General features: G+C 40.0%; 1 protein-coding gene across 1 annotated transcript in view; it reads left to right on the top strand.

Annotated features, from left to right (window-relative positions):
- The window catches only part of LOC136858689 (A disintegrin and metalloproteinase with thrombospondin motifs 12), a 477,582-nt gene that overhangs the window by 73,836 nt on the left and 381,961 nt on the right, over positions 1 to 21,785 (top strand). Inside the window, exon 3 of the mRNA XM_068225727.1 lies at positions 19,308 to 19,669. Coding sequence (XP_068081828.1) covers positions 19,308 to 19,669 — 362 coding nt within the window. The remainder of the gene's footprint in view (positions 1 to 19,307; positions 19,670 to 21,785) is intronic.

The following is a 21,785-nucleotide window of genomic DNA, read 5'->3' as shown; positions in this document are numbered from 1 at the left end:
TTGTCTAGTTGTACTTGCTCTTAAAACAATAATCACTACCACCACCTTCTGTCAAAGCTCATAATTATTATCTAGCCAGATACCGGTTGACAAGCTTCAGCCCGTATATGATGATTGAAAATTCCATTATCCCATCCGACGAATTAATGGCTCGCTCATATATAAGGTGTAACAAAAATATAGGCCTATGGGGCCAATTATCATGAATGGATTCCTTTTTTGCAGGATAAAAACAGATTATATGAATTTGGATCCAGAATATCTAGGGCTGATTGCAGAAACGGTGTTTAGACGATGCCTACGGTTAAACAATGACTAAGTATGGCTGCCGCGTGGTAGAGACGTTGTTTATCACTTAGACACAGTCTAAAACCGATGTTCAACCGGCCATGTTTTAACCCTGCCGAGAGCACTATTAAACCTCAAATGAGAGGAGTGAATCACATTCAGAGGTTATGTACCATCAAATATGTAATTTGTATTATGATGTTGAGACGATTCCGGGAAGAAAGGTTAGTCCGTTGGACTCCCTGTGTGTCGCCCGCTGCGAAATCGCAGCAATTCATTAGAAATGTGTGGGGAGGTAGTGCTTAAAATAAGATTTCGCTTGTTTCTTGAGACTGACAAAGGGGCAGTCCAATAACTGTCAACTTGAATACAATTCTTGGTAACCCATATATTTTATTATACATGGGGTAATTTCCATGGAATTATAGGTCACTTCGACTACATACATCTCAGAATTACTTGTCCTAATCGTCAGAGGGCTGTCACATACATCAACCGAGAGGGTATATATGGTCAGTCCTGAGCCCTAAAGCTGGTTGTATCTTCAACAGCTTCACCATCAGTTGCCATAGATGGCCTAGGCATCACTGAAAAAAACGTACTAGAGTAATGAGAGTGAGATAGTTTCCCGTTGCGTTCCTCATCGAACCAGGAGTTGCGATTACATATCAGTCTGCCAAGCACACTGAAATGCATGCTCCATCTGACCCTGTGAGTAACATTTTCACACTATTCATAGCAGGGACTGGCTGCATAAGGAATGGCATTACTAGCATCGCTCATACCTCAGCCACTTTCATATTGTCAAAAAGCCAAGGCTAAGACAGAGACTGAACAATGAAAGTAACGGAAGTAACAGAAGACATAGTGCACTGTAAACACTAGGTCCTGCCAGCACAGATATAACTGGGAGGGATTCACTTACATTTACAGCCAAGTAAGCAGACATAATAGTGAAAATTAAAAAGTACGTTTGTGTGGTATATTTATAATCGTCGTGCTAATTCAGAAAAAGTTTTCGGCAACTATGAGATAGAAAAAGGCAAGTGGTGATGGTGGTGATTATTGTTTAAAGAGGAGGATTGGGGAAGAAGAGCCGTGGTCATAATAACAGCCCTAGTATTTGCCTGGTGTAGAAATAGGGAACTACGGAAAACAATCTTCAGGGCTGCCGATGATGCGTTTCGAACCTATGATCTCCAGAATGCAAGCTACATCTATATGGCTCGTACAACACATTCGGTTACACATTACTATTGTTTCATCACTGCCTTCGTAATGTACAGGCTGTACTGTAGAAAGTGCGCCAAGCCAATCAGCTGATCAGTTGAGGCGAGCTAAGCGAATGTTACAACTTGTACTTTTGAACGTAATTCATAAGGATTAGGAGCATTCTGTGGATAATTGTGACTGTTGAAAGTCATAACTTTATACTTAAGTATATTACATGTTTATTCTTTAAATTTATCACATCAGGATTTACGTGAACAACTGTTATTAAGACAACGAAACCTCATAGTTTAGGTGAGGTATGATATCTTCACGTGATGAGTAATATAAATTCAAGGGATGTAATACTCGTGGAATTTATTGATTAATTTTTTATCGTATAGCACGTTTTTGTGGAAATATAATGTGTTGCGAATTTAAATGTAATGTATGAAAGTTCGAAGTTGCCACAATGCTGAGAACTTGTGAGGACCACGGCGAAAATACAACTATACAAGTAAATATACAGTAATATTTTCATTTTCTTCGTATGAGGGCAGGATACCTTTATGAAAAATGAAAATACCAACCGAAAATGCACCTATTTTTATGCTTGTTCTGTATCAATAATAAAACACCTGCTGTAAATCTGTGTAACTAGAAATTCAACAGCAGAACTCATCATCTGCTCGGGAAAATGAGTGAAACATATGCTTTATTCTTCGTAACAGGTATATTTTCGGATACACCCGTGGGTGGCCTGTGCGTCGTGATGAGGATAAAATGATGGAGACGACACATACACCCAGTCCTTGTGTCAGCTCAATTAACCATCATATTTGTATTAATACATAATACTAATTTGTTGGTTACATTGACGAGTAAAACCCTTAAGCTTTGACCACGTAGATCACACTTCAAACCTACTTTTCCTAAAATTACATAGATCTGACTTACAACTTATTACGAATTAACTATCATCGCTTAATTCCGCTGGCACAGGGGCTAGATGTATGTGTCGTCTCCATCATTTTATCAAATATGGTTATTCTCTGGAAGTATGGTGCACTTTGTTGCCATTCTTTAATCAATATCCTTTGTACCATTTGGCTGTATGCAGGTCTCGGTTCGTCGCCATATCAACTTCTGAAGAAGCTTCTACATTTCTCACGGAGTCCGTATTGTCTTACAGGCTTCAAATTTCATTTTCGGATGACTAATCTAGTGTTGTTCAGTTCAGTAAAGATATATACTTATTACATCAGTATCTCCAGCATATGAATGTAAATTAGACACTAAGTGACTAATTTGTCTTTCCTACTTATGAGGAATCTATTCCTGTAATTTGCCGCGTAATTTCTGTAGAAGATTCCTTCCAATATTCGCTGGTTTCATCGGCCCCTTAAAGGGGATGTAAATAATGATTTATCCATCAAGATTTGTATTACTTAACCAAAAACCAAACTCCATGGTGCAACAGCCCCGAAGGGCCATGGCCTACCATGCGACCGCTGCTCTGCCCGAAGGCCTGCAGATTATGAGGTGTCGTGTGGTCAGCATGACGAATCCTCTCAGCCGTTGTTTTTGGCTTCCTAGACCGCAGCCGCCATCTCACCGTCAGAAAGCTCCTAGTCACGTAAGCTGAGTGGACCTCGAACCAGCCCTCAGATCTAGGTAAAAATTGCCTGACATGGCCGGGAATCGAACCCGGGCCTCCGGGTAAGAGGCAGGCACGCTACCCATACACGATATTTGTATTACAGGGTCAGTAGATATAGAGCCAATGGCACTTCTTTACAGATGCCATCATGATCTGCTACGCGTTACTTTTAAGAGGGGGCTGAAGAAGTCTCTGGGCATAAAACAACTGATAATTGGGTCAAGGTAAACTTAGTTACCTCGAAAAATTCCTTAATTATTAGTAAATAAAGGAAATGTTGGTTCTTTGAAGAAGAAAAGTTAAGAGATATAGATGACTAATGCTTATTAACGTCCTACCTTCCAACCCGATATACAAGTCAAAGCCCATTTGTCTGCAGGCAGCAAGCTCGCAGCAATCTAAATGAGGCACCTAGAGTTCTCGCTAGTATTGAGAGGCCGCATACGAGAGCCAAATTTAGAAGATGCCGATATTTAAATTTATAAATAATTCAGCCTGCATATTCCTTTAAAAGGGAAACACAACATAACATTATAACTTAAATATAAATTACTAGCAAGGTACCCGTGCTTCGCTACGGTATTATACTGAAATTTATAATTGAATGCTTATTGTTTTACATATATAATCCGCCGAAATTCGCGATCTGACACGTTTTCAGCGAGAATCCACCAAAATTTCCGATCTGACTCGTTTTCTATTAGATTACGGCACGTTTCCTCCCATTTTTCAATCTTCCTTTCCAGCAATCGATTTCGTACTTCCCGGGCTAGGCTCAGGTATTCTTCCCGGTCAGTTGGGTCCGTAAATCTTTGCCATACCGTATTTTCCTATAATCATTTTTAATCTGGATAAAATCCTTCAGGAGATCCGGCGTGGTGTCATATTGTGTGCCTTGGCGGCACTGAACCCGCGGCCGGACTGCATTCTTAGTCATTACCCGTTCAGGAGCCGTTTCCAGCGCGGTCCGCACATTTGACGACGGTCCGGAGCATTATTATTATTATTATTATTATTATTATGTGTTGCTGGGATGAATGATGACAGGGAAAACCGGAGTATCCGGAGAAAAACCTGTCCCGCCTTCGTTTTGTCCAGCACGAATGTCACATGGAGTGACCGGGATTTGAACCACGGAACCCAGCTGTGAGAGGCCGGCGCGCTGCCGCCTGAGCAACGGAGGATCCTTATAAGTACATTAAGAACAGTAAAATCAATTGGTCTCACCTCCTTTTACACCCCACCGCCGTTAGTTTCACTGCCAACTCCCCCCCCCCCCCAAAAATTAAAAGAAGGCGTGTTTCTTTATGTTTAAGGGAGATTCCAAAAACCAATGTTCACGTCTATTACCTTCAGTTTTGAGATATAAGGATCCCCATAAATATAATTTACTTTTGTCACTTCATTTCAAACTACTTCCCCCCCCCCCCAAGTGAATTTTCCCGCAAAAAATACTTGTTTCTTTAATAGTGAAGGATCTTCTAAATACCAATTATCACGACTCTAACTTCTTCAGTTTTTGATTTATGTGTCCTCATGAAAGGAATTCAACTCCTTTACACTCCCTCCCCCAAGATGGTTTCCCCCCCAAAACGCGTTTTTCTTTGTTTTTAAAGGAGATCCAAATACGAATTTTCACGTCTGTAACAACTTTAGTTTTTATTAGATGTATATATTCTCATACAATTAAAGTCAATTAATTTTTCAATTCTTTCAACCCCCTCCCACCGCTTCATTGGATTTTCCGAGAATACGTGTTTCTTTACTTTTAAAACAGATTGCAAATATCAAATTTCACGTCTGTAACATCTTCATTTTTAAGATATCAATAGCCTAATTAAAAGAATTCAACACCATTTTCAGTCACTTTCACCCCCCCTCCACCCAAGTGATATTTCCGAAAAATAAAAATACACGTTTCTTTATGTTTAATAGAGATTAAAATATCATTTTTCACTTCTGTAACATGTTAAGTTTTTTTAGATACACGGTACTGTAAAAATTCTCATTTTAAAATTTCACCCCTTTTTGGTTCCCCTCAAGTGGAGTTTCCAAAAACAAATCACCTATGTTTCTTTACATTTACAGGAGATTCCAAACACCCACTTTTTACGTCTGTAACATTTTACGTTTCCAGGATAATCTTTCAAAAAATTCACCCCAATTTGTCACTTCTGTTTAACCGCCATTAATAGGATTTTCCAAAAACTAAAAAAATACGTGCTTCTTTATTTTTAAAGGAGATCCCATATACAAATTTTCTGTTCTGTAATATCTTCCGTTTCTGAGATATATGTATCCTCATTAAAGGCATTCAACCCATTTTTCACCCTTTTACACCCCTCCTATTGGGATTTACAGGAAACAAAAAATACGTGTTCCTTTATTTTTAGAGGAGATTCTAACCACCAATTTTTACATCTGTAAATTTTAAAGTTTTAAGATGTAGACACATTCATTTTAAAAAATTCACCCCCCTTTTCACCCCTCAATATTTGGATTTTCCAAAAACGAAAAAATACGCGTTTCTTTACATTTAAAGTAGATCCCAAATACCAATTTTCAGGTCTGTAATATCTTCAGGTTCTGAAATATAAGTAGCCTCATTAAAGGCATTCAACCCATTATTCACCCTTTTACACCCTTCCTATTGGGATTTTCCGAAAACAAAAGAATACGTGTTTCTTTATTTTTAAAGGAGATTCTAAATACCAATTTTTACATCTATAAACTGTAACAGTTTTGAGATATAGATACACTCATTTAAAAAAAACCCTTTTCACTCCCCCATTAATTGGATTTTCCAAAAACAAAAAAAATACGTGTTTCTTTATTTTTAAAGGAGATCCCAAACACCAAATTTCAGGTCTGTAATATCTTCAGTTTCTGAAATATAAGTAGCCTCATCAAAGGCATTCAACCCCTTTTTCACCCCTTTTCACCCCTCTTATTGCGATTTTCCGAAAACAAAAAAATACGTGTTCCTTTATGTTTAATGAAGATTCTAAATACCAATTTTTACATCTGCAAACTTTAAAAGTTTGGAGATATAGATTCTCTCATTTTAAAAATTCACCCCTTTTTCACCCTCCCATTAATTGGATTTTCCAAAAACAAAAAAAAATAAGTGTTTCTTTATTTTTAAAAGAGATCAAAAGTAAAAATTTTCAGGTCTGTAATATCTTCAGTTTCTGAGATATAAGTACTGGTATCCTGATTAAGGGCATTCAACCCATTTTCCCCATTTTCACCCCTTTTCACCCCTCCTATTGGGATTTTCTGAAAACAAAAAAAATACGTGTTTCCTTATTTTTAAAGAAGATTCTAAATACCAATTTTTACATCTGTAAACTTTTAAAGTTTCGAGATATAGACACACTCATTTTAAAATTTCACCCCTCTTTTCACCCCCTTAGCGAAGGAATATCCAAAAATCCTCTCTTAGCGAGCACCTACATCTTAATATGAATATATCCCCAAAATTTCATTTCTTTACGTCCAGTAGTTTTGGCTCTGCGATGATGAATCAGTCAGTCAGTCAGTCAGTCAGTCAGGACAAGTTATCTATATACAGTGGCGGTCAAAATAATAGAGCCACCTCAATTGACGAGATTAAGAACTAGGATATCTATTAGTTCGCAAAATCTCCACGAGTGCCGTGTTGTTAGTCCCTTTTAGACAATATCAGGGAAGACGTCGCTGCTGTCTGTAGTCGTGCGAAAGGAAGCGTTTGAGCTAGACGTTCGAAAAGAGGCATAAAGGTAAGAATCTTATGGGTCAAAATAATAGAGCCGTTTTACAGAAGTCCCGTTCAAATTGATTTTTTGCAGTTGTTTTGGGGGCTAGTGATATTATTTGTCCACAAACCTCCACTCGATATTATTTTGTATGTAAACTGACGTTTGGTTTTGTTTACATTCTTCTAGATGGGCAGAGCAGAGCATACAAGTGATGATGGTCGTATAGTAATGTTCCGGATGTTCAAAAGTGGGATATCCATGAATCAAATAGCCAAAGATTTACACGTTTCGCGAAAACTAGTCCAGAACGCCATTAGACTAGCAAAACAAACAAAGCCGCAGGTGGGGAACAGGGGGCGACCTCGTGTAACTACTCCTCGCGTAGACAGACTCATCACTAGGGAAGTAAAGAAACCCATTTTTGTCACCACCACGACTGAAAGCCATTTTGTTTAGCGACAAAAATGATGTTCAACCATCAACTTCAACGATTCAAAGACGACTGAGATCCGCAAAATTGAATGGGCGCATTGCGAGACAGGAGCCACATGTTTTAAAAGCTAATGTTCGGAAAAGGTTGGCCTTCGCCCGGAGAAATGAACACAAACCCAATATTTGATGGAGGAACATCCTTTGGTCCGATGAATCCAAGTATAATAGGTTTGCCTCAGACGGAAAAGTCTATGTGCGCCGCCCACCAAACCAGGAATTTAATCCCAAGTACACTTTAAAAACTGTGAAATACGGTGGCGGAAGTGTTACGTTATGGGGATGTTTTTCATGGTATGGCCTTGGTCCAATACACCGTATCAACGGCATAATGAACGCAGAAATGTACAACGACATCTTAGTAAATGTGATGCTGCCTTATGCTGAAGAGGGAATGCCGCTGAAATGGAAATTTCAGCACGATAACGATCCAAAGTATACTGCAAGGATCATAAGGCAGTTTTTTCAATATCACCATATCGAAGTATTAGAGTGGCCACCTCAATTCCCTGACGCTTCATCCATCGAGAACTTATGGAAGATCGTAGACAAGAGAATTGACCGCTCAAAAGCTACGTCTTTAGATAAACTTTGGGAAGAAATCCAGAGAGCCTTGTATGCGATCAGCAGCGACGAATGCAGGCGTTTAGTCGACTCTGTGGGTAAGAGGTGCAGGGAAATCCTCAAAAATAAGGGTTACACCACGAAGCACTAATGCACTCCTATGCAAAAACGACTGTTCCTGTAAATTTCATAAGACTTAGATCAAGTACAAAATATTTGTGTCAATTGGCTCTATTTTTTTGACCCGGTGGCCTGGTATTATTTTGAATATTATTGATTAGTTTCAGTTGTGTTATCTATATAACTGACTGTGGTACAATGTGACTCTGTTGTAATGGTTCCTGTACAACGTAAAATTTTGTTTCCATCATAGTACAAACTTGTCTAGTAATAAATTTGCACTTTATTCTAAACCTTTGCCAGGTGGCTCTATTATTTTGACCACCACTGTATATATAAAATAGCTTGTCCTGACTGACTGACTGACTGACTGATTCATCATCGCCGAGCCAAAACTACTGGACATAATGAAATGAAATTTTGGGGATACATTCATATTAAGATGTAGGTGCTCGCTAAGAGAGGATTTTTGGATATTCCGTCGCTAAGGGGGTGAAAAGGGGGGTAAAATTTTAAAATGTGTGAATCTATATCTCAAAACTTTAAAAGTTTACAAATGTAAAAATTGGTATTTAGAATCTTATTTAAAAATAAGGAAATACGTTTTTTTGTTTTCAGAAAATCCCGATAGGAGGGGTGAAAAAGGGTGAAAAAGGGGTTGAATGCCTTTAATCAGGATACCGCTACTTATATCTCAGAAACTGAAGGTATTACAGACCTGAAAATTGGTACTTTTGATCTCTTTTAAAAATAAATAAACACGTATTTTTTGTTTTTGGAAAATCCAATTAATGGGAGTGTGAAAAGGGGGGTGAATTTTTAAAATCAGTGTATCTATAACTCAAAACTTTGAAAGTTTACAGATGTAAAAATTGGTATTTATAATCTTCATTAAAAATAAAGAAACACGTATTTTTTGGTTTTCAGAAAATCCCAATAGGAAAGGTGGAAAGGGGTGAAAAATGGGTTGAATGCATTTCATGAGGATATTTATATCTCAGAAACTGAAGGTGTTACAGACCTGAAAATTGGTGTTTTGGATCTCCTTTAAAAATAAAGAAACACGTATTTTTTGTTTTTGGAAAATCCAATTAATGGGGAGTGAAAGGGGGTGAATTGTTAAAATGAGTGTATCTATATCTCAAAACTTTCGAACTTTATAGATGTAAAAATTGGTATTTAGAATCCGCTTTAAAAATAAAGAAACACATATTTTTTGTTTTCGAAAAAACCCAATAGGAAGGGTGGAAAAGTGTGAAAAATGGGCTGAATGCCTTTAATGAGGCTACTTACATTTCAGAACCTGAAGATATTACAGACCTGAAATTTGGTATTTGGGATGTACTTTAAAAATAAAGAAACAGGTATTTTTGTTTTCGGAAAATCCCAATAGGAGGGGTGTAAAAGGGGGAATAATGGGTTGAATGCCATTATTTTAATTAAGCTACTGATATCTCAAAAATGAAGATGTTACAGACGTGAAATTTGATATTTGGATTCTGCTTTAAAGTAAAGAAACACGCATTCTCGAAACATCCAATGAAGGGGGGGGGGGGGTGAAAGAATTGAAAAATTAATTGACTTAGTATGAGAATACTTACGTCTAATAAAAATTAAAGTTGTTACAGACGTGAAAATTGGTATTTGGATCTCCTTTAGAAACAAAGAAAACGCGTTTTTTTTTGGCGGGGGGAGGGGAATCATCTTGGTGGGCGGGTTTGAAAAGGAGTTGAGTTCCTTTCATGAGGTCACACAAATCAAAAACTGAGGAAGTTAGAGTCGTGATAATTGGTATTTAGAAGATCCTTTACTATTAAAGAAACAAGGTTTTTGCCGGAAAATTCAATTCGAGGGGGGGGGGGATAGGAGTGTGAAAGGAAGTGAAAAAGTGAATTATTTTTATGGGGATACTTATATCTCAAAACTGAAGGTAATAGACGTGAACATTGGTGTTTGGAATCTCCTTTTAAAATAAAGAAACATGCCTTTCTGTTATTTTTGTGGGGGGGGGGGGGGGGATAAACTTAACGGCGGTGGGGTGTAAAAGGAGATGAGAATAGTTGATTTTACTGTTCATAATGTACTTATAAGGAGCCTCTGTTGCTCAGGTGGCAGCGCGCCTGCCTCTCACGGCTGGGTTATGTGGTTCAAATCCCGGTCACTCCATGAGACATTCGTGCTGGACAAAACGGAGTCGGGACAGGGTTTTCTCCGGATACTCCGGTTTTCCCTGTCATCATTCATTCCAGCAGCACTGTCCAATATCATTTCATTTCATTTGTCATTCATTATCCATTGCCCCAGGGGAATGCGACAGGCTTCGGCAGCCGGCACAATTCCTATTGCCGCCGCCAGATGGGGGCTTTATTCATTCCATTCCTGACCCTGTCGAATGACTGGAAACAGGCTGTAGATTTCCGATGTACTTATTCTGATCATAAACCGATCATTTTTTATCTTTCCTGGGTTCGTTTTCAAGAGCCACCTTTTTCTTCGGAGAACGTTCTTAGATTACAGTACATTCTCCTGGCATATAAATAAAAATTTAAACACCTTTGAAATAAACGATAGGAATGAGATTGACCGTCCAATTGTTCACCTCTATAATAAGGTCAACAATGCACGGAATATGTCATTCGTATCACCAGAAATCCCGCACACTTGGCTACGCGCGACAATGGTGCTGGGCACATTGTTAACAATGACAGTGGCAGCAGATGTAATTTACCGCCAAGTAGCGGTCTTGCATCTTGCTGTTGGGTCCAGGACATCTATAATAATAATAATAATAATAATAATAATAATAATAATAATAATAATAATGGAAACGGGTCCTGGACGGGTAATGACTAATAATGCAGTCCAGCCGCGGGTTCAGTACCGCCAAGGCACCCAAGAGGACACCACGCCGGATCTCCTCAAGGATTTGATCCATATTAAAAATTCTTATAGGAAAAGATGGCAAAGATTTAGGGACCCAACTGACTGGGTGGAATACCTGGACCTAGCCCGGGAAGTACGAAATCGATTGCTGGAAAGAAAGATTGAAAAATGGGAGGAAACTTGCCGTAATCTATTAGAAAACGAGTCAGATCGCGAATTTTGGCGGATTCTCTCAGATAACCAGTCAGATCGCGAATTTAGACGGATTATATATAAAACAATAAGCATTCAATTATAAATTTTAGTATAATACCGTAGCGAAGCACGGGTATCTTGCTAGTTTTATATATATAGATAATGCTTACATGGAAGGTGTTGGGAGTAGCGTACATTTATATTCCAGCTTACAGAATAAAGACGATTTATGAAAATATAGCATATCACGAAAGTGAACAATACAAAGAAGTGATATTCTGTACTCAAATAACGATTCCTCTTCAGTTAAATTGGTGATAGAAATATTCATTTCGCCCATCTGTAAACAGATCTACGTACACCATTTCTTTCAAATTGCGCTGGAAACTAATTATCGTTAAACGTCAAGATACAAAAATGGTAAAAATGACGGAAAAAGCAGTTTTCAGGAAAGGAGTTTCCATTCCAGAAGCACCGGGTGAGTTGACCATTCGGTTAGGGGCGTGCAGCTGTGAGCTCGCATCCGGGAGATAGTGGGTTCGAATCCCACTGTCGGCAGCGCTGAAGATGGTTTTCACACCAGGCAAATGCTGGGGCTGTACCTTAATTAAGGCCACGGCCGCTTCCTTCTCATTCCTAGGCCGTTCCTGTCCCATCGTCACCATAAGACCTATCTGTGTCGGTGCGACGTAAAGCAACCATTCCAGATGATAGATTATAACCATATATTTTGCAATATTTTTATTTCGGCAGTGGATTTTATGCTAAGCTTCATGCAGAAATGCGTTTAAATGTGATAGAATCAACAAAGAAGATAAAAATTGAGATGGTCTTAGTAAAGAGCACAGTGAGTGATTGGAAGAAAACTAATTATGGCACAGAGAAGTGGTGTTCGATCCAGGTTTCATCCAGCGGAATAAAGAAGTGTAAGATGATGAAGAAGGCTGTAAACGACAGAGTAAACAAGGCGCCTAACTTTTGATTTACTAAACGCAGAGCAAACGATTTGACGATTTCGGGGTCAGTTTAATAAGAAACAGCCCTGGGTCATTCTTTGTCGCAACATTTAATGGAATTTCCAAATAAGTTATCAAGTTTCTTATAAAGTAACACTTCGACGCTTCCTTCACTCAACAAAAGTTGTTTTATATCGGTACCGGTATGTTCGTGTTCAACCGAGCTACAGCCATTTATTGATGGCATTGCACGGGCATTTAAATCGCTACTACGCCCCGTTTTTACGCACTGTCATAATTCTCTTGCTACAGTTCGTAATAAGTTACACTATTACACTTTCAGAAAAATCTGACTTGCCCAAATATTGAACACTGTTAAAACTATTTGAACCATTAGTAGGCCTGGTAGTCCTTTGTATTTTTGTCTTTAATAATAATACTTAAAGGAGTTTTGCTTAGTAAATTGCCTGTTTCAGCTTTAAAACTTGTATTTCATTGTCATTTTAGGTTAAATCATCCACACATATATAAAAGAGTCGAGATTTCAAGTTCAAAATTATGTAAAATAATCTATCTTCTTTGATTATGAGAATTTTTAAACGTAAAACCATATATTTTGTACGCTGCATTTTGTATACCTATAGACTGTATAAAAGTAAGAATATCATACTCTACGTTTGGGGTATCTGAGGCTGACCGAATGATTCACCACTATTTTTGCGACTGCTTTCATCACTTTTGCCACCCACCGAACCGCATTATTTAGATGTAATGAAGCTCAAATGTTAAAAGGACTACGATAGAACTCCTTTTTAAGGTGTAATCCAAGTGAAGAACAAAATAAAAATATCGCGCAATGATAAGCGAAAACTGAATGAAAGTTAATTGATTGTAGTGTGTTATTGTTATTAAAATGGCATAATAAGATTGTGCTTTTGTTGTAACCACATTGTCGTCTATTGATGTGCATGTTTTCTAATCAAACTCGTGGTCTTGACCCCAGGACTTGTCTATATGGACAAATATCCTTTGACCGAGCGCGTGCAGTTAAGGGGGCACAGCTGTGAGCTTGCATTCGGCTCACCCCACTATCGGCAGCCATGAAGATGGCTTTCCGCGGTTTCCAATTTTCACACCAGCCAAATGCTGGGACTGTACGTTAGTTAAGGCTACGGTCTCGTCCTTCCCACTCCTAGACCTTTCCTAGTCGAGCTGAGCTGCCTTGCCAACAGTAGTGTTACATGATTTGCGTGTTGAACGACATTGCCATAACCCGTAAATGTGATCTGCGCATTATTATATACGGAATGAGATTCACACCGTGACTATAACAACGCAGTGCAGTGATTCGTTTCATTACAATTCAATAAACACAATGCCGTAGCAAATTATCTGCATGAAATTCCAGTCTAATGAATAAAGATGTGATATTTTACATATGACACATGTCAGAGAGCTGCGAAGAAATAGGAGTTGCGACCATGCAGAGTGCATATGATGGGAGCATTGAATGAAGTAGATCATGACAAGCGAATGCGTTATTGTCGACGGTTTCAGGGGTTTATTATTCAACGTCCAGTCATTCTCTCCATGATGCACGGTTTCGTCTGTCAGGTTACATCAACACACAAAACAGCAGATTTTGTGCTGCTGTAAACCTCCCATTTCATCCACGAAACACCACTGCAGGGTTGAAGGGTAGTGTGCTGTGTCAGCTCCCAGGATTGTACACATTTCAGTTTATATGGGAATCTTCAATACATTTGTGGAGCAGCTGGATGATGTTGAACTGACAGAGGGTTATTTCCAACAAAATGGAGCAACGTATTATCATCTCCCAAAGTTTCGCTTGTGTCCTGTTATTGATTCAAAAGTTACGACTAATTGCCTCTGTGGATCAGTGGTAGAGTGTCGGCCTCCGGATCCCAAGATAGCGGGTTCAAACCCGGCAGAGGTAGTCGGATTTTTGAAGGGCGGAAAAAAGTCCATTCGACACTCCATGTCGTACGATGTCGGCATGTAAAAGATCTCTGGTGACACATTTGGTGTTTACCCGACAAAATTCATTAAAATGTCAGCCACAGACGCCCAAGAGAAATCCGGTTTACTCTTTCTGCCATCTTGTGGGCTTAGAGTAAAACGGAACGTCGAAATTGACGAGCAGACAGCCAGATGGCGTCAAATTGAAATGTCTGCACACGGTAACTGAGGCCATACGATTATTAATTATTATTGAATTAGTTCGGGTTGAAATGCATAGCTCTGTACCTAGGTATAACACATCGATTGGCTTTAGGAAGAGCCACTTCGTAGTTGACGACAACCTCAAAACTGGTAAACTTTTTGACTTTAAATCATAACAAGCAATCGTTCAGACTATTGGTCCAATCAATCAATCAATCAATCAATCAATCAATCAATCAATCAATCAATCAATCAATCAATCAATCAATCAATCAATCAATCAATCAATCAATCAATCAATCAATCAATCAATCAATCAATCACACCACCACCTGTGTGCGTCAACTGCCCGGGTACAACATGCTCCAATCTCCAAGGAATGTCCCACATTCAAACGGGAGAAGAAGATCCAGGAGGTAAAAATGCTGGATAAGCTATTTTCAATTCAAGTCCATGGCTGCTCCGGAATTCTCCATCTCCTTCGCTGAAGAGGTCACAAACGTGCAGATCACTCCACAGAGTTTTGTACAGAACACCAGTACTGAAAGGGAACCAAAAATCAAAGCCAGCAACAAAATTCAACAACTAAAGGAACTGGAGATTCAATATATCAAGCATCGAAAAGAGCGTTACTGTCGACGTTGCCTGGGAAGGGTCCTTCCCAGGAACGTTCGGCTGGGAAGTCCTCTCCCAACGGGGCGAGGAGAAAGAGTTCCCCAAATAAGGTTGGAAACTCCACCCCTCCTTCCAATGTCCAGATCAGAAAGGAGGAGAAGGTGAAGCCACATAGCTCCCTTAAGAAACTGGAGAAGAAGCCTTCTCCAACTCAATCGGGGGTCACAGAATCCCCGAAGAAGTCCCGAAAGCCATCTGCCGGCTCTCCTCCAAAAAGGACAGAAACGGTGGGCAAGAACGTGAGGCCCCGACGCCCTCTTGTTCGATCACTTTCTGGAGAACCTAGTTCTCCCAGGAAGAAGGCCCACTGTTTCCGATGAATGAGATCACCGTTCGCAGAGTGTCCAGTCACCGCGCCTCCTTCTTCTGAGGAGACAATGGAGACTGAGCCACTCATAATCGTGGATGGTGATTGTGACAAAATCGATTCCGCAAAGACGGCGGAACCTGGCACGTAAAGAACCGAACGAAGGGCAAGAAATTGCTCTGAATTCGAGGTTTTACCTATCCACACAATGGCACTGTTGCAGTGGAACTGTCGCCTAGCTGAGTTACGTCAATTGATATCCGTCTATGCGGCCTCCATAGTCTGTCTGCAGAAATCTCGTTTGAGACCTGGACACGACACGACTATGAGATGATATCGTCTTTATTCCAAAGACAGAGTCGCTGTGGATGGCGCGGCAACTGGGGGCGTTTGTACCCTAGTTCGCTCCGACATCTTCAGCGAAGAAGTACGGCTCTGTACTCAGCTAGATGCAGTTGAAGTTCGCACTCCGTTGCCAGTAATGACAACGGTTTGCAACGTGTGCATTCCACCGGATTACGACCTTGAAATTCGTGCACTAAAAGATTTTATCACTCAGTTGCCTCCTCCTTTCCTCATGCTGGGAGACGTGAACGCCCGTAACATACTATGGGGTACTCCGTCTTCCTGTGCTAGGGGGAGGATGCTCGAGCGAATGATCAACCTGTTTGGTCTTTGCGTGCTTAATACAGGGGAACCAACACATTTCAGCAGCGCACATGGCACATTCTCACACCTGGATGACACTTTGTGCAGCCGTGCGCTAGTTCGCCTGCTACGGTGGCAAGTACACGACGACCTCTGTGATAGTCCCGATAATTATCTCTCTCTTGAATCAAAGACAGTCCGAAGTACCCAAGCACTGGTTAATTCGGCAGGCAAATTGGCCAGAATTTACGAGGCGCGCAGTGATGGCTGGTGGTATGCTGGAGTCTGTTGACGACCACGTTTTTTCCATTACTACTGGAATTTTGGTTGCTCGTCCGGTTATCGTCGCCGGAAACAGTTCCCATGGTGGACGGATGAAATTGCAGCAGCCATACGTGATCGCCGACAGGCTTTTAAGCATTATCGTGGGAATCGTAGGATGGCCAATCATATCACATCTAAGCGTCTGCGCGCGAAAACCCGTTTTATGATTCGAGAAAGTAAGAAAGCTACCTGGGAGAAGTATCTGTCATCCATCACGGCACATATTCCGTTATCACAGGTGTGGACAAAACTCCGCCGTATTGTCGGAGTACAGAATGTGCCCTCAGTACCCGGAATCTCCATTGATGGAGATATATTTACGATTCCTTCAGTCATGCCGACCACATAGCGTCACATTTCCAGATACGTCAATGAAAATGACATGAAGTAAAACAGAAAGTACACTAAACAAGCAAATAAATCCAACACTAATAATCCTAACATTTTCCCTCTACCCTATTTATCTACAATATATTGACACATCACCTGGGCTATGTCATGCACTCCAGCCCTGGCCTAGCATTTAGCGTTAAATATACTGAAACAAAACTCACGCCATCTGGCTGACAATTTTAATTAAACCAAATATATTGAAAATTTCCCGATCCTAAAGTATTAGTCTTTCCGGAAACATGCTTAAACTGGAAATCGTACACATCCTTTGCAGCTAGTCGTCCTTCGCCACGGATTACATATCCGCTGCGTCACCACTGCTTAGCTCATCGTGACAGTAGTTTTTTTTGCTAGGGGCACCGACACAGATAGGTCTTATGGCGACGATGGGATGGGAAAGGCCTAGGAGTTGGAGGGAAGCGGCCGTGACCTTAATTAAGGTACAGCCCCAGCATTTGCCTGGTGTGAAAATGGGAAAACAGTAGTGAGCGAAGATTGAATGGTCTTCGCGTCGACTCCATGTACAGCCATGGTGTCTTCTTCACGTTCCTGGAACTCTGTAGAAATGCTATGGATTAGGACCTCCTTCTTCACCGCTTTACATGCACGAGTGCACAATGTTGAATCTAATGCTAGGCCGCAATTGGCTTGGGCTACGCTCAAGTAATTAGTCCCGACTCATGCGTCACTAAATTAAGGGTCTGAGCACAATCAACAGTAGTCTTAGCGGCTCCGAATAAGCGAATCGCACACGTTAGACTCATAACTCACATCGCGTATCGACTTGAGATACTGGATACTGTTTGACTTATAGTTCTACTTCACTCGCAGGCCTCGAGTTCTTATTAATCACAGATTAATGAAGTTATTAGATCCGCACAGTACCAAACCACACTCGATATTTCAAAGTATTTGTAATCAGACTGGCATAGAAGTAACTATCCTTTGAAGTACTGCTAGAGATAAGCAAAATGTTAACTCCAAACGCGCACATAGCGTGTAACTGTTTTTGATCTATACAAAGAAAAATCACCTCTCACACACAACGCGAAGTTCACTGAAAATACTTGTGGTGTGGCCACCTCCCCCATCAAGGGCGTTTAAATAAACACGCAGTCCTTTTGTGACCCCTAGTGAATCCCCAAGTAATAGAAGCGATAGCTCGTAACCGCTCTCCCTCAGCCAAGGATTTTACGTTCAAATAAATGTTAATAGCAGAGCGTTCAAGTATCCATTTTCACACAAAAGTGAATGATAAATCTACTTTCAAGTTTTCATTAATTCGGACGTGTGGAATTTGAGCTTGGTGACGAATATTTTTATAAAATTCAGAGATCCCAGTACTGCGAAGATGAAGTTGGTCAACCTGGATTGCTTGTCTCGGAGTTCCTGAAGTTCAAATATTACCTCCCCCTAGCTCGTATCATTTGGATTTGAAAGGTGGAGTGGGGTCGGCGTACCTAGATACCAAGCCAACGGCTCGATTTGAATCTGAAAAGGTCGCTGCTTGTTGGAAATGTACTGGGTGCGCCACGCTTACATCGGCGTTTAACGGACTCCCTGCCTTCATGCCCAGCTCCTGGCATATGCATCAAATATATGTTTGCACAGTGTTATAAATTATTAATTGAGGCATCTTGAGGATGGCTCAATATCCCAACCCATTGTCTTTAGTATATCCCCAGAAATTCCAGCAGATTTTCTAGTTTTCAAATTTGTATCTTACTGTAAATGCCATTGTTATCATAGGTAAATTTTAATAATTCTTTACTATTAGTCACCTCCTCTATCTGGACGTTATACTTGTAACCAACAATCTTTACATACTGCTGACTGAATACTTCTGCCTTTTGATGATCCTCGCATACACACTCCTCTTGTTCATTAATGATTCCTGGAATGTCCTTCTTGGAATCTGTTTCTGCCTTAAAGTACATACTCTTCCACTTTTCACTAGAATTTGTATGACCGCCCATTTTACTTGCCATCTTGTTATCCTTAGCTGACTTCTTTGATAGATTCAATTTCCTAGCAAGTTCCTTCTATTTCTCCTTATTTCCGCAGAGATTTCTATTTCTTTCCAACCTGCATCTCCTTCTTAGTGTCTTTACTTTTTATTGCAATATAGTGAATATTTAACATTCCTTAACACCTTTAAGGGTACAAACCTATTTTCACATTCCTCAACAATTGCTTTAAACCCATCCCAGAGACTTTTCGTTTATCAGTCTGTCCTTCCTTGTTTTTATTGCCATACTTCTTAGGTGTTTCATTTCGCTGGCATGAATTCTACTCTCCTCTTTACTTGTGATTGTCCAGTCTCAGCTGGATAAGTCAATATGGGTGCATAGTGCATTTTGTACATTATCCCTTTACACTTCCTTGGTACTTCCTTCTTCCAGACAAGGTTTCTTAGCCTGTTGCACCCTCTTGAAAATCTCTTTGCTCAGTCTTGTATTCTGCATTAATTCACTCCACCTTTTATTGCTCCCTAATCTGATGCTGATCAGTCACTGTGCTTGTCATCTTGTGTGCACTTATTCATAATCCTGTTTTGCTATACAATATTAATGTATTTGGAACTTTGTCTTAGTCGTACGAAAGCAGTGTTGGAGTTCATGTGTCCTGAGGAAGTATTATTGTTAATTTAATGCTACATTTATCTTTTACAGGTAGATTCACTCGAGGGATCAACAAGTATGATCTAATAATTCCTCATCGAGCAAACAAGGATGGCACCTTCCTCTCATACTCCTTACCTCAGTTTTATGAGCGGGCAATCACTCGCGAGAAGAGGCAGGCACCACCCGGAGGGGCAAAGGCGCACTACGTCATACAGATCGAGGGAGTCCCGCACCACGTAGAGCTATGGCCTAACCACGGCTTCATGTCTCCGAATCTGCTGGTAGAACGCAGATCGCCCAACATATCAGAAGTGGTAGCTACGATGGTGCCGGATCAGCAGTGCCACTACATTGGACGTGTGCGAGGGCATAGGGGCTCACGAGCAACTCTTTCAGTATGCGATGGCATGGTAAGAATTCATTTTATTGTTTAACTGTCCCAAGAACAATCTTAAAAATGTGAGTTCATCGAGTTGCTGTATTTACTTCTGTTTATCACACACCCTAATATGTTTATGTAATTAAGACATAAAAAAATCAGTAACTTTTCAATATTGACTATTTTTAAAGCTAATTTTAATTCGCCTGAAAAAACTGTTAACATCTGCTCACCTGAAGGGCAATAATTATAAGAAAATGAAATGTACTAGTATTTACAGGGCCGCAAGTAAAACTAATTCAACAAATGAGTCGCCTAAACGTGTATTAAAATTGGGGGCCAGTATAATATGTTACTACAGGGGAAAAAACGAATAACGGAGTTTTTCTTACCATGAGTACTCTTCTTCTCCCATGGTGAATGTTACCGAGTTTTTGTGGTAGTTATGCGTGAAAGAAGGTGCGGGGTGGTGAAAGGGTCTCAAGCTACTAAAGTAAAGTTAATTTAAAATTTAACAAGGTTATATTTTCTTTTCAAAACAAAGAAATAACAAGCATGGCAGGTACAAAGTAGCAAGTCCAAAGGGTAGTTACAATATTTACAGGTTTTGGGCTTCGAGCCCTGATTTCACAATGCTAGGGCAATCAGCTCAGTTTTACCCCCAAACACAAGTTTCAACAGAGGGGCAGAAAACCCCATTCATGCCTAGGAGCCCTTGCTCCAAATTACACTGAAAAGCCTCCACGAGGCGTACAACACTCAATTTTCAAAAGAGCCACTCGCTCTCAAATTTAAGCCTCTCCCAGGCCACACCAAACTCCACCTTCAAGCTGTCCTCAACGGACGTAAACACAGGGGTAAAATACCCAATCTACTGAGGTCTATTAAATGAAAAGGAGGTTAATTAAATGACCTCTAAAATAACAATTTGAGAGGAGGCGAACTTGCACTCCTAATACACTTTGATTAAGACCTACTTGGCACTAGGCCGTTAATACAAGGGCTAATCCCATACTAAAGAGGTGACTTAAGAAGAGAACAATTTGTTTTACGTTAAATAGGTTGAGAGAAATAAGTTCACCTCAAAACAATATGAGTGGGAGCTCGAGAGGGTTAGCACTCTCTATCCCAGTATGTAGCTTTAAAAGAGAATATATGAAAAGAGTAGTTACATTTAGGAAAAGGTTACATGGTGGAAGGCTTAGAACCCGCCCCGAGAGTTAAACTGCTGAGCTAGCCAAGAAAGAAGTTATTAATTGGCCATTACCTTGTTGTTGACCGCTGCCGAGGAAAGAGGCGCTTCCCGCCTCCTGCTATGTACTTAATACACTGAAAGATGGAACAGAAGTGGCCCGGAGACCCTGAAATCAGCAGTTTAAATACTCTTGCGGAAGGTTCTAGGCGTTAGGGGAATGAGAACACCCTCCCACGAGGATTTTATTGGTTCATCAATAAACCCCCTACACAATACTAAGAAGAAACACATAATTGGTGGAAAATTAATTTAAGAAATTCGGGATAGGCTAGATTTAAAACAAAGGGAAAGAAGGGGTTAATATTGCCAACTTAACCAATGACTGAAATTTTTTTTAGCAAAGAACAAACATTTGAAATAAAAATTTCTCCAACAAAATAGTTCTTTGACTTCGCACTAGGGTGCACTATTGTTGATCTTCAGTAGTGTCCTCTAGAAGAGAAAGTTCACACTTCTTACTTCAAGCGAAACAAAAACACATCAAAAATGACACAGTTCAAAAACTCAAAATTTTCCACGTGGTGACATCTTCTGAGAAAGTAGAGAATTAATAGCGTAGATAAAGTTCAGACTTCCTCCAGCAGAGGAGTTTCAACTGGCGCAAATTTTAAATTAGCGGCGTGGAGGTGTACCGCCCGGTACAGACCTCCCCCCCCCCCAAAAGTACCTCCAGGGGTGACACATGAAATCTGTTTGAAACAAGGTCCAAGTTATGCTGTGGATATGAAGATTGATTGCAGAAGCATTTATAAGATTTTCTTAATTTGGTTTGATTTAGTTTCAAAATTTTGTTGTTGCAGGTGAAGTAAAGTCTTTATATTTGTAGAAGTTGAATTTCTGAAGATAAACTTTTAATACTTAGAGGTGAAGAAAAATTTTGCAATTGCCGCCA

This window comes from Anabrus simplex, chromosome 1 (assembly GCF_040414725.1).
Source record: "Anabrus simplex isolate iqAnaSimp1 chromosome 1, ASM4041472v1, whole genome shotgun sequence".
Classification (NCBI taxonomy): domain Eukaryota; kingdom Metazoa; phylum Arthropoda; class Insecta; order Orthoptera; family Tettigoniidae; genus Anabrus; species Anabrus simplex.
Note: the sequence above shows the minus strand (reverse complement) of the source record. Positions and strands in the feature narration are given on the sequence as shown.